Source organism: Dasypus novemcinctus, chromosome 7 (assembly GCF_030445035.2).
Source record: "Dasypus novemcinctus isolate mDasNov1 chromosome 7, mDasNov1.1.hap2, whole genome shotgun sequence".
Classification (NCBI taxonomy): domain Eukaryota; kingdom Metazoa; phylum Chordata; class Mammalia; order Cingulata; family Dasypodidae; genus Dasypus; species Dasypus novemcinctus.
Window position 1 is genome coordinate 24,986,412 of NC_080679.1, and position 13,749 is coordinate 25,000,160.

General features: G+C 52.5%; 1 protein-coding gene across 3 annotated transcripts; it reads left to right on the top strand.

Moving 5' to 3' along the window:
- Positions 1-294: 294 nt before the first annotated feature.
- Positions 295-12,211, top strand: PRKAG3 (protein kinase AMP-activated non-catalytic subunit gamma 3). 3 transcript variants are annotated; one of them, XM_012528704.4, is made up of 14 exons: positions 295-388; positions 1,428-1,467; positions 1,942-2,091; positions 2,460-2,854; positions 3,648-3,729; positions 4,255-4,313; positions 4,431-4,476; positions 4,663-4,717; positions 4,866-4,992; positions 5,089-5,254; positions 6,474-6,511; positions 6,649-6,795; positions 7,123-7,357; positions 7,932-12,211. In XM_012528704.4, exons 3-13 carry the CDS (start codon positions 1,944-1,946, stop codon positions 7,237-7,239), a joined length of 1,380 nt encoding a protein of 459 aa, XP_012384158.1. In that variant the 5' UTR covers positions 295-388; positions 1,428-1,467; positions 1,942-1,943; the 3' UTR covers positions 7,240-7,357; positions 7,932-12,211. The 3 variants fall into 3 exon arrangements, with proteins under 3 accessions (XP_012384158.1, XP_012384162.2, XP_012384161.1); XM_012528708.4 differs by lacking the exon at positions 295-388 and adding an exon at positions 721-1,090; XM_012528707.4 differs by lacking the exon at positions 295-388 and adding an exon at positions 1,009-1,163.
- The last annotated feature ends 1,538 nt before the right edge of the window (positions 12,212-13,749 follow it).

Here is a 13,749-nt window from a genome sequence, read left to right on the forward strand (position 1 = left end):
CCCTGTCCTATCCAAGACATGGGCAAAGGGACAGTCTCTGTCCCGCTCTGCCCTCCACCCTCCCCATGCCAGGTCTTTTGAGAGGTGATGGGAAATATGTTTGATAAATTCAGTAAGAACTGTAGTAATTCAGTTCTGAGTGTTCACTCCAGGGCCTGGGATGGAAGAGGCTGGAAGGAGGAGAGGACGGGAGGGGCAGGCTGAGGGAGTCAGAGCAGCTGGGTCAGCAGTCCCGATTTGGACACTGACTCAGGCCCCAGGAATGCCAAGGAACGGGGGGGAGGGCAGCCACCCGAGCCCGGCCGGATCCGGTTGGCACCAGGAGTCGTAGGGAGAGCACGCACAGCGGGGTGAAGGGGGCTGGGGCGCCCGCACCTTCCAACCACAGGTAGAAACAGGTGTTTCTCACCCTGTGCATGAGGGCGGGCCTGGGCACCTCAAGCTCTCTCCCCACCTTCCAGGGGACCCTCACAGCCACCCCACTTCCCCTGAACCACTCCGGGGCCACCTCCTTGTCTGTCAGACTCCTGGGGCTCAAGTGGGAACGTCTGGACAGACAGTGGCTGCTTTCCCGAGACCACCCACAACCCCCTCGCCCTATCCGCCGCCTCCAAGCCTCCGCACCTTGCTCTTTCTAACTCGAGCACCGCCCCCTAAAGGAGTTTATTCAAGGAAGAAAGTTAAGCTCAACGCCCCTCCACTCTCCCTCCTTCCGCGCCTGACAAAGAGGAGGGAGACCCTTAGCAGGAAGCCGGGAGCCTGCGGGCCGTCCTCGAGCCCCCGCGTCCTCGCCATGCTCCCAGCGCCTCCCCGCTCCGCCGGGTCCCTCCTGACTTGTTCTCAGAGACGCAGGAGCCTCGAGATAGCCGGGCGCGCCCCTTCCCTCCCCACTCCCCTCTGCCCCCTCCCACCCGGCTGCCGGACCGGAGCGGCAGAGCGGCCTGACACCCAATCAGAAGGAAACCGATCCGGGGGGCAGGGTGCCAGGCGCCGGCCCAGAATAGCGCGGCCCGGGCCCAGGGCGCGCACTCGCTCCGCGCTGGTCCGGGCTGGCCGCAGGGAGCCCGAGCTGGCGCGCGCCCTGCGCAGGGTACACGGATCCCAGGCGGCGGGGAGCAGCGGCAGCTGAGGCTGGGGGCTTGAGAGCGTGCGGGGGAATCTGTGTGCGTGCGCTGGTGCTTTTGGGCTGGATTATCTCTGTGTAGATGAGCACGTGGGTGTCTGGGTGTTCGTTTTGTTTATATGTGAGTGTATGTGCTTCTGTGGGTGTTGGGAGTGGCTGGATACCTGTTCTAAGTGTGTATGGCTGTGTGTGGGTCTACGTGTTTGTGTGTGAGTGTGTGTGTTTGTGAAAGAGTGTGTAGTGGGAAGGGGAGGACTTGTGGCTTGGGAACGTAAGGCATTTTCCCCACCCCTGCTCCCCACAGACCCCAACCTGGAGCAGCCTGGGAGCACCTGAGCATCCAGGTAGGTGGGGCTGCCCCCTCCCCATGGCCCTAACTTCTTCTCCCTCTTCCTTTGTCCCCAACTTCTCTGGGATCCCAATTTCCCTATTCCATCAGCCTGGTCTTTGTCTTCCACTCCTTTCTTTCTTTCTTCCTCTTCCTCCTTTCCCCAGTTGTTCCCCTCACTTCCTCTTTCCTCTTTTCAGAAGAAGTGGGGAGGGGGACTCTGGAGTCTGAAGACTTGGACCACAGTCCCACTTGGTAGCTGTGTGATTTGTGGGAAATTGCTTAACCTCTCTGAACCTCAGCTCCCTCATTGGTAAAACAGGGGTGATAATGTCTCCTTTATAGAACTGCTATGGGATTTGAATGACAAATGTTTTGGAGAAAAGCCCTTTGGAAGCTTGCAAATATTAAGTATTATTGTTAATAACATTTTTATTGATTCTGTTGTGTTACTCCCTAGTAACCAGATAGGTTCCATTCCCCCTTCCAGAGATGAATTTCCTAGAACAAGGAGAGAGCACGTCATGGCCGGCTTTGACCACCAGCTCAGAAAGAATCCATGGGAAATCGGGGGCCAAGGTGTCGCGATGGACAAGGCAGGAGGCTGCGGAGGAAGGGGAGCCACCAGGCCTGGGGGAAGGTGAGACGAAGGCTGGTACTGGGGAGGTGGGAGAGAGCTCAGTTGGAAGTCCCAGGACCTGGGGTGGGGGCTCTCCTCTCTCCTGGATCCCTCTGGAAACAGAGTTGGATCCAACCCTCAACTTGTACCCTCAATCTCCCCACATGGGAGGGGACAACTGCACTGCAGAGCCAGGGGCCCAACGTGGCCAACTCAGAAAGAGGGACCAAGCCACTATCTTGCTGTGTGACTCTGAGCTATGGCTTTCTCACTTGCAAAATGGGGGCCACAGCCTCAGGCTTCCCAAGACTGCGGTGAAGATCAACTGAGCCAGCAGGTGAGAAAGGGCTTTGGAAGATGGAGTTACTGTCCACCCCCTACCCCTGCAGGTCCCACGTCCAGACCAGCTGCTGAGTCCACTGGGCTGGATGCCACATTCCCCAAGGCCACACCCTTGGCCCAGGCTGCGGAGGGCACCCCACCAACGGGGCGGGACTGCCTTCCCACTGACTGCGCAGCTTTGGCCGCGGGCTCCAGGGCAGATGGTCTGGATCTGGGCATAGAGTCTCCGGCTATAGCAGCTTGGGGGCATGAGCTCGAAGGCCTGGAGGAAGAGAGGCCGGCCCTGTGCCCATCCCCGCAGGCCCCGCTCCCCAGGCTGGGCTGGGACGATGAACTGCGGAAGCCCGGGGCCCAGGTCTACATGCACTTCATGCAGGAGCACACCTGCTACGATGCCATGGCCACCAGCTCCAAGCTGGTCATCTTCGACACCACGCTGGAGGTGAGGCCACAGCCGCGCCCTGCCTGAGCCCGGTCCGCATTCTCACCCTCCTCTGACTGTCGTCCGCTTCTGCCACCACTCTCTGTGGGACCTTGGGTGGGTCACTTTACCTCCCTCATCTCTAAAATGGGGACAGGAATGCCTGCTCTGCCCTCCCTGCTTCAGAGCACCTTTGGGACAACCCTGTGTGTGTGTGTGTGTGTGACATGAAATACCTGCAGGTCATTGCAGAGTCACGTAGGAGGAGTCACGGCAGGTAGGAGGAGCTCTGGTCCCCGCTCTCCCACTAGGACAAGCTGCAAAATGTCTATGATTCTATTCTTGCCATCGCCTCTCTAGGACAGTGTTCCCCAGGGCATGCTCTGTGGGTCATCCACAGTGCCTGCTTTGATTCTAGTGGTACATGAACAAATATTTTTATTTTAGTGGTTTTGCTTTATGTTAATGTGTGTTTTAAAAATGCAACGAGAAGGTATAGATATTATTGCTTAGAATGAGGTTCACAATGAACTCCTTTAAAGTTTATTTAGAGATGTAAAGCTCCTGTAAATAAGTATATCGTGGGTCCTCCATGCGAACAATCATAAAGACCACACACATGTGGTTTACCAGTGGAAACCCTGGTTTCCCACATCCTGCTGTGTGTGTCAGGACATGAGAGCGGCAGGCAAGCTCGGGTCAAGGAGGGCCTGGGAAAAGGGGCAGAGGGGACGGCAGGCAGATGGGCGGGTGCAGTGAGAGAGGAGGGCGAGGGCCTCCTCAGGTCCCTCAGTCAGTCTCCCCTCCCCGTCAGATCAAGAAGGCCTTCTTTGCCCTGGTGGCCAACGGCCTGCGGGCAGCACCTCTGTGGGACAACAAGAAGCAGAGCTTTGTGGGTGAGCAGAGGCTGGGCAGGGTGGGGTGGGAGGGAATGGGAAGGAGGGACCTGCCTTCTGGGGGTAGTTCGGGGGCCAAACTGTTGGTGCCACAGGTTTGAGTAGAGCCAAGCCAGGGGCCAGTGGGGGAAAAGTCCAGTCCTGGGCCCGGGGTGGCTTAGCAGGGAGACCCTGGGGCTCGATTTCGTGGCCTGTGGAATTTGTGAGCAGCTGGCGCCCTCCACTCTGCTACCCTGTGGTCTCCCATGCCATAGGTGCTAGGTAGGAAAAGAGAAAAGGAAGAGGTGAAAACAAGGAGAATAGGAAAGAGGAAGGGGAAAGGAGAGAGATTAGAGGGGAAAGCGTGAAACGGAGGTCCCAGCTCTCAGGCACGGGCAGGGCTCCCGAGGTTTGTCTCTTTCCACAACCCCCACCGTGTCTCAGCACCAGGGCCCTGGCGGCGTGGGGGGCCGACCCCTCCACCTGCCTCCCACCAAAAGGCCCGGGGCTGACCTTCCCCCGGGCCTGCCCCCTCCCTACCTGCAGGGATGCTGACCATCACGGACTTCATCCTGGTGCTGCATCGCTATTACAGGTGCCCCCTGGTGAGCAGTGGGCTGGAGGCCTGGGGCGCCAGGCCGGCTGCGGTGGGGGGAGTCCAGAGGGGGGCTGGTAGCTGAGGGGCCCCCGCCTGACTGCAGGAGTCCTGTCCGTGTCTCTAGGTCCAGATCTATGAGATCGAAGAACATAAGATTGAGACCTGGAGGGGTGAGTGGGGAGAGGGGACCCAGGAAGTTGCTGGAAGCGCGTGGGTGAGAGCGTGGTCCAGGAAGGGCTAGATGACAGGGGTTTCCTGGGGGGAGCAGGGGAAGGGTGATTGGGAGCCTCGGGGTGCCCGAGGGAAGGGGAGCCGCCAAGGGCTGCAGGTTGGGGCTGACCCCGCTTTTCCTGCAGAGATCCACCTGCAAGGCTGCTTCAAGCCTCTGGTCTCCATCTCTCCCAGTGACAGGTGAGCACCCCCACCTCGCTCAGCTCCGAACTCCCGACTCAGCCCAGGAGGTAGACTGGGCAGCCTCAGGGCCCTGCCCTGTCTTTTAGGGGGAGGGATGTACTCTCCCCGGGCTGCCCCCCGGGCTCACGGCTCCCATCTCCCACAGCCTGTTCGAAGCTGTCTATGCCCTCACCAAAAACCGTATCCATCGCCTGCCTGTCCTGGACCCAGTCTCGGGCGCAGTGCTCCACATTCTTACTCACAAGCGGCTACTCAAGTTCCTACACATCTTTGTGAGCCTGGCCCCGGGGATTGGGGAAGGAGCTAGGGGCTCTCCAGGGGCCACTCAGCCTCTGATCGGCTTCTTCTCCCCGACTGACCGCAAGCAGGGTGCCCTGCTGCCCCGGCCCTCCTTCCTCTCCCGCACCATCCAAGATCTGGGCATCGGCACATTCCGAGACTTGGCCGTGGTGCTGGAAACAGCCCCCATCCTGACGGCTCTGGATATCTTCGTGGACCGTCGCGTGTCGGCGCTGCCTGTGATCAATGAATCTGGTACCTGAGCCCGGATGGAGAGGCTCTGGCTAGGGCAAGGAAGGCTCTGCTGGGGATTATGGGGCGGGGCTTGGGGTCATGGGTCTATGTGGCGTCAGCTTGGGGGCCCACAGTGTCATAGAAAGGACTGGGGTTGGGGTTACGAGTTGTCCGGTTGAAGCTTTGGACCAGTTATTTAGCCTCTCTGTGCCTCAGTTTCCTCTTCTGTGAAATGAGACTCTTAATAATACCCATTCTTCTGACTTCAAAGGATGACAACAGATTATGTGCGATAAAATGAACGTGGTGTGTGGAAACAGCAAGAGATGGGGTTTTTAGTTTTAGTTCATCCTAAAATGGACCATGGTAACTTGTGCCCAGCCAGACTGCAATTTTCTGCTTTGAAAAAGGGTTAGAGGAACTATGAGATCATTTCTTTGATTGAACTATGACTGTAAAATATTTTAGCATTAAAACCATCCTAATGATGCTGGATTTCAAGAAGTTTCTAAATTTACTTTTGATTATGAAAATTTTCAAATAAATGAAACTAGTAGAGAAAATTGTATAATGAACTGCACATACCTATTGCCTGGGCTAACTACTCTTAACATATTGCCATAATCCATTCAATTTTTAAAAAAAAGTTAAAGTAAATTACAGACATCATGTCATTTCACCCCTAAATACTGAATTCTGCACCTCTTAAAGTAAATGTATTTCTTACATTCCCTAATGAAGCATGAGTAATTTATTATTCTCTAATATCCAATCATTCTCATTGTCCCATTTTTTCCCCCAGGAATATTTATTTATTTTTCTTTACAGCTGTTTGCTCAAACCAGCATCCAATTAAGGTCTGTTCTTTAGATTTGACTCTTTTGTCCCATAAATCTTCTTAATCTTTTAATCAGTTCCTCCATCCCTCCCTCCTTCATTTTCATCATGTTGATGAATTGAAATGACTGGGTCAGTTGTCCTATGGAATGCCCCACCTCTGGGATTGCTTTCTAGAGGTGACCTTTACCTTGTCTTCTATGCCTGTGATTCCTATAATCTGGAAATTAGATCTAAGGGCTTGGTCCTGGAACATTTCGGAGGTGAAGCCCCGTGGTCTATAGCACATCAGGAGGCACAACGGTAGGACAGTGCCCTCCGCCTTCCTCTCCGCATCCTGGTTCTGATCCGAGTCTCCTCTTCCTCTCACCCCACCCCTACCCCCACCCCGCCTTCCCCGCAGGTCAGGTCGTGGGCCTCTACTCCCGCTTCGATGTGATCGTAAGTGTCTCTGGGAAATGGAAGGGACATGGGAGTGCCGCAGGGTGGCTGCGGGAAAAAGGGCAAAGGGGGTGGTATCTGGGGCTGGAGCCAGGGCTGGGAGGAGACCCAGAGCGGCTCTTCTCCCTCTGCCCCAGCACCTGGCTGCCCAGAAAACCTACAACCACCTGGACATGAGTGTGGGAGAAGCACTGAGGCAGAGGACGCTGTGTCTGGAGGGAGTGCTTTCCTGCCAGCCCCACGAGAGCTTGGGGGAAGTCATCGACAGGATTGCCCGGGAGCAGGTACGGTCCTGGGCCCCTGCAGGCCGGCCTCCGCGCACACGAGCAGCTCCGGCTATCCCTGGGCCTCGGGCACCTGCCCTGCTCGCCCATGTCATGGCCAAGTTCTTGATGTCTATCGTGGTCTGCTTCTGGTCCTTTCCATGGGGACCCTTGGGCCAAGGGCCACAGCCAGCTGTGGATCACCGCTAGGGGGGTCAGAATTGCCTTAGCAGCTTCCTAGGGGACACTCTTGCTCCCTTCAAATGGTCTCCCCGGATGTTTGGTGCCAAACTCCTTGAGTGCCCTGGCCCCACGGCTTCGCCCCTCACTGAGCCTTGTGGACCACAGGTACACCGGCTGGTGCTAGTGGACGAGACCCAGCATCTCCTGGGCGTGGTCTCCCTCTCTGACATCCTCCAGGCCCTGGTGCTCAGTCCTGCTGGCATCGACGCCCTCGGTGCCTGAGGATATCCAAGTCCTCGCTTCCAGGCCACCTCCTACACCCGGAAGCCAAGGAAGGGAGCCGGGGGACTCAGCTTTCATCTCCCTTCACCCCCTTTTGTCGATTTCAGCTCCGGTTCAGGTAGGCTCCGTCCTGGGCCACCAACCTCAGCACTAGCTTCTGGGTATTTCTGGGTGAGGATGGGAGAGACCCAGCCCATAACCACATAGACCCGTGTAAACGACAAGCGTGACTGACTCCCTATGGGCCCTCAGAGCCGAGGCCACCGCTTTGTCACATTCTCAGCTGTGGTCATGGATTCCCTCATAAGAGGGGTAGACAGGGGCTGGGATTAGAGGAAGGGCAAGGGCGGCAGTGTGATTTCAGGCGCTCCGGGAAGAATTGACTGCTCTCTTACAATTCAGTTCCCACCAGTTTGGAATTCTACTGGAAGGAAGCAAGTTCACCTGCCTTTGTTGGGTGGAATTGCCATCCTCAGTAAGAACGGAGGCTTATAACACAAATGCCCTGGGGGTGGTATCTCAGTACATGTGCCGTGATCTCAGACCTTCCCGAAAAATATTGCAAGGAGCCTGCAGTAGTGTGGGGCACAAACTGCCTATTTGGCAGTGGATAGTGAGAGTGAGGTTCCCCTATTGGAGGAGCAACTTGCCCTCCCCATTTGGTCACATCTTCCCTCTTTCCTTCCCCACAGGCTTCTTCAGCCCTCCCCAATTGCCTTGCCTGGCTATGCCCTCGGAAGCCCTCGGGAGTGCCCAGGAACCATGGGATGATGAAATTAAGGGGAAGAGCTGAGTCAAGCCTGGAGGTCCTTGGCCCAGGGCCACTGTGATTATCCTAGAGCCAGCCGTGCTTTGTGCCCACCCACAGCCCATGGGGCAGTGAGCCCACAGCCCACAGTTTTCTTCAGGGACCCTGGTTTCCTTGGCTTCTGGACTACTGCTCTGTGTCCCCAGCTCCTGGGGGTTCCAGCTGTTCTTCCCTCAAGGGCTCTAACCTTCGTGGCTCCTAAAAACCTTAACCTCTCCCCTCCACTCTCCTGGCCTTGTCATTGCCAGACTACTGGGGGGCACCATGGAACTTCCAAACCAGTTCTCTGTAGAGCTGCCTGTTGGAGCAAGGTCTTTTCTCCATTCTGAGCCAGACAACTCCTTAGCGGTCATGTTCTCCACCCCCAGTGATGCGTTTTTTATTCAGATCATTAAGAATGAGCAATCAAAAAGTCAGAAACCTAAAGAACAAGCCAGTAACTTGGATTTTAGAGGTTTCACTGAGAAAATGCTACCGTCGTTTGACCTGCCCTGGTGGCAAGAATTCAAAGACAGGAAGGAAGATCTGTAATTAACAAATACCACACGTGGCAAGTTTCTTTTGCACATATAATGTTATTCTTCCCAAACTTATAACAAGACCATAAAGGATATTTTAATTATAGTTACTCATATAGTCAGTACAACTCAGTCCACCAACTCTAATCTGCAAGAAATACAGCTTTCTTTATGTTACAAAAAGCAAATATAATTTCTATCATGAACCCCATTTTACCAGGGGGTCGAAATTAATCTCAGTCAATGTAGGGTTTCCCCAACCCTTTCCTGGGACTAAGTTTAGAGTGAGAGAGGCTTTAAGTAGTGTTCCTCAGTCATCATCCATCCATGTCAGCCTCATGCCCATCGTGTTGGCAGTGGCTAGGTCCCTGGTATGTGCAGTTGCTGCTGGGGCCTCTCTCACTCCCTCTCATGAAGCATTTGCAGGCTGGTCTGCTCTTGAGGCATTTAGGACACCCGAGCTCCTGCTCCTGCTTCTGCACCCTCTGGGTTTCTGGAAGCTCTGCGAGACTGCTCAAGCCCATCCACTGAGATGCACAGCAAGCAGCCTCTTCTACTCTAGGGTCTAGCTACATTCCCAGGCTCTTCCCAGGAGATAGGGGCCCTGGGCTGCTCTGCCTACATAACCTCCACACCTCCCTGGGCTATCTGTCATACCCGGACCACTTCTCAGGGCCCTTTTTCTCAAAGACCCTAGCAATATCTACACTTCCTTTCTTTCCCACCAGTTTGTGGGAACCTACCCAGCAGAGAAAGGGGGGGGGCAATTTTGTTCTCAAACCCATCGTATATTCTTTACACCCATTTTATGTGTCCTGAGTTCTTGCCACCCATCTTGAGGATTAGGTTTTTGAAATTCATAGCAATGAATGTCATAGGTCCAGGTGTCCAATGGTGGGATGGTAGGTTAATATTTCTAAAATACGGTCCAGCCATGTTTCTCTCACTGAGCAATATAGTGCAGCCATGGGCTCCATTGGCAGGTGGTTCATGGAGGGCTTTTCTCATTGAGTTCTGTTTCGGATTTTGCCTAAACACAGGGGTCAGTGCCGGCTCTGCTCTCGTCCTACCTGGGATGACCCCTGGCCCTGGGCTTGAGTGACAAGTGTCCTCGGAGAGCCTGGGACATGTGTACAGGGATCAGTCCTTTGAGGCCGTGCCCCAGCTTGCTCTCCATGATGAGGCCCTTCAGAGGTTCTAGCACAGGGTTTCTTTGGAAAGGGCGGGCCGGGGGAAGGCCCTTTTTTCCTCTCTTATTTGCTTGCCCCTTTCTGAGAGCAGCTCAGCCTGTCCCCTTCTGGGCCCACTGTCCTGAGGACCCAGTAGTTCTCCCCTTTGGGACCATCCCCGTCCCTGCCTCAGACTCCGACATCTGCTTCTAGCCTGGCCCTTGGCTTGGCAGTGGCTTTGTCACCGTTCAGCCATCATAGTTGTCATGGAAGAGAGACAAAGCATCGCCACAGTGACTGCAACTGCTTCCATCCTAACTCAGAAGAAGAGCCGTGCTCTGTGAACCTGCCCTGCTGCCCCCTCTATTGATTCGTCTGATCCAGGCCTGGCCAGGTTTCTCCAGTGCGTTGCCCTTTAGGCGCTCAACTCCTTCCAGATCTCTGAGGTGCCTCAGAGGGTCTTTGGCCTCCAGGCTGGACCCCCATAGCCTCCTCTGCTTTTCCCATCTCTCTTCTCACAACCCTCTGAGTAGTTCTCCATCCTGGATGTGCATCAGAATCAACTGGCATTCCAGGATCCCATTCCTAGAGTTACTAATTTCCTGATTTGAGCTTGGGACCTAGACAACTAGGTCTAGACAACTCCTTTAAAATGTAGAAAATTTTGATTTATTAATCACATGATGAGAATGAGAGCATGCTGAGAATTAGAGGCATCTCATTCTCAAAGTTGGGAAAATAATTTGGTCGAGTTACTGCGACTTTTTTAGTGTGACTAAGAGCACTGGCTGAGAGCAGTGACACAATAGAGAGGATATATGCTTTGTTAGCATTTTCACCAATCTTCTCCCAAACATCCTTAAATGCAGAAGAATTTAATACAAAGTAATGTCAGGTATATCAATTTCATGATAATTCTCAAAGTTCTAATTTGGCATACATATTAAAACTAGAATCATAAATAATGACCTGTAAACCAATTCCTGTGACCAAGCCAAAAGATGTTAAAAGCTAAACTTTATAGAACATGAGAATGTAAACAGCTAGGAAACATTAGGTACCTGGTCTATTTTTATTCATAAGAGTGCTGCCCGGTTGTTTCAGATGACAAGCTGTTTTCTTAAAGTCTTAGCCAAAAATATAGATCCTAATTTGACCACCAAATTTAAATGAGCTGGAATGGATGTGACGAGGAGTAAGGCCTGCTTTGCTATGTGAATGTTCTTTACGTCTGTTGTGCTAAATCAATGTCTTCTTCTGTGCGATTATCCTAAATCCATTATTGTTCCACCCTCTTTGAAGAGACCGGTCAGGAAGGGTGAAACCTCACAGTGACGTCCCTTCACTATGACTTTTCGGGGCAGCCAGGAGTCCCTGAGACTCAGAACCTGGAAGAGTGCCCCAACACTGGCCATCACCGACGGGATTTGTGCCAACCCTCAAAGAAGAGATGGGACTTTCCATCTTCCAGAGAAAAAGTTGCAAGGGAAGGAACCTACGCTATTACATCACATCCAACCTAGAGCTGTTATATGTGTTTGAATGAAGCACTGTCAAAGAAAGTTATTTCTTCATTTACATTGTCAGTCTTTTCCTGGCATCGTGCTGGAATAAGAAAACGGAGGCCAATTTTAGTTCCCAAAATAACCAAATAACTTCGTGTTACACTTATGGTACATGCAGTTTTCTGTAGGTATATTACACTTCAATAAAAGTACTTAAAAAATTATAGAACACCCAGTATAGAGATCACCTCTTTGGCCGTGCTATATTTTGCTCTTTGTTTTTCTCTCTTCTGGGTAGAAATCTTTGGTTCTCTTGTTTCCAGTCCTGTCTGTATCTGTTAGCTTTTGGAGTTCTCTGTAGGCGAGGTTTCGTATCTTTGTTACTAACACTTTCGGCCCTTATACGTTGTTTGCAGGTACTGATGGCAAAAACTTTTGGAGGGAGTCTTTGAAACTGCCTACGTGTTATCAAAATGTGAGGGAATATTTTGCCCTTTAATTAATCCTCACAAGGACTTCATTACTTTATCAAACTGCTTAGGGCTTGTCCCTGTTTTGCTACTGCAGTTTCCAATTTGAGGGTAGGTTTTAGGCCCTCTGAATGTTCATCAAGGCAGAGATGCTGCAGAATTCCCTTTTGTGTCTCAAGGATCTTCTGTGAGTGTAGTTTCCAGTGGCAGCTCTTTATACAATAATCTTATCAAACTGATCTCCATAGATTACAGTTGATTGAGATATAAATCATGTACCATAAAATTCACCCTTTCAAAGAGTACAATTTAGTGTATTCACAGAGTTGTGCCATGATCTCCAGTCTAATGCCAGAATATTTTCAAAACCCAAAAACAAACCCCATACTTCTAATTCCCATTCCCGCTCCTGACTTGCTCCTGGAAACCAGTAATCTATTTTCTGTCTTTAAAGATTTGCCTCTTCTGTACATTTTATATAAATGGAATCCTGCAACACATAGCCTTTTGTGACTGGCTTCTTTTACTTTTTTCAGCATAACGTTTTCAAGGTTTATCCATGTAGTTGTGTGGATCAGTGTTCATTCCTTTTTATGGCTGAACAATTTTCTATGGTATAGATACACAACATCTTCACGGATTTTGTTTTTTAAAGATTTATTTTATTTATTTCTCTCCCCTCCCCCCGCCCCTTGTTTGCTCTGTGTCCATTCACTGTGTGTTCTTCTGCGTCTGCTTGCATTATCAGGCGGCAGTGGGAAACTGAGTCTCTTTTTTGTTGCGTCATCTTGCTGCGTCACCTCTCCATATGCACGGCACCATTTCTGGGCAGGCTGCTCTTTTTTCACACGGGGCGGCTCTTCTTGTGGGGCGCACACCTTGTGCATGGGGCACCCCCATGCAGGGGCACCCCTGCATGGCATGGCACTCTTTGCACACAGCAGCACTGCATGTGGGCCAGCTCACCACACGAGTCTCAAGACCCTGGGATCGAACCCTGGACCCTCCATATGTTAGACAGACGCTCTATCACTTGAGCCATGTCTGCTTCCCCCTTCACAGATTTTTTTTTTTTTTTTTTAAAGATTTTATTTATTTATTTAATTTCCCCCCCTCCCCTGGTTGTCTGTTCTTGGTGTCTATTTGCTGCGTCTTGTTTCTTTGTCCGCTTCTGTTGTCGTCAGCGGCACAGGAAGTGTGGGCGGCGCCATTCCTGGGCAGGCTGCACTTTCTTTTCACGCTGGGCGGCTTTCCTCACGGGCGCACTCCTTGCGCGTGGGGCTCCCCCACGCGGGGGACACCCTTGCGTGGCACGGCACTCCTTGCGCGCATCAGCACTGCGCATGGCCAGCTCCACATGGGTCAAGGAGGTCCGGGGTTTGAACCGCGGACCTCCCATATGGTAGACGGACGCCCTAACCACTGGGCCAAAGTCCGTTTCCCCCCCTTCACAGATTTTAATGCATGGTTAGCCTGTAGATTCATTAACCGAGCAGCTGACCCTGAACACAGACACTCTCTTGCACAGCTGCTACAAATCCCAACCTCAAGCCACATCACACAGACATACCTCCAAACCAAGCATCAGCATCAAGGAGCAGCTGAACCCTGCTGCTTTGAAAGAGCAGCACACTGGGGTCCTCTTGGAGAGGGAAGCTCAGGTCCGCTCTGTGATTGGCTTTGTGACAGAGAGCTTGGCAACCTCTGCACCCAGCCCCATCCCCTGCGTGGATAAGGAGCTCGCACAGATGGACCCACTAAATAACTGGGTCAAAAGCTATATGCTTCTATTTAAGAATTCCTTCTAATTCCCTCCTGGTTCCTCTTATGGAGGTAGAAAGCTCTGTATTTTCCCCTCCTTTCCCCTCCTCTCATTGCAGATTCTTCTCCTTCACCACCTAGATGCTAAATGCAGAATTAGATACTGGGATCCACACTTGGAAGAAGCTCAGTTTGTGCCCTCCAGGGGGTGCACAGCCAATGGGTAGGGAGACAGTGGGCCCACACAGGACGATTCTGCTGAGTGCTCGGTTCTCGGAC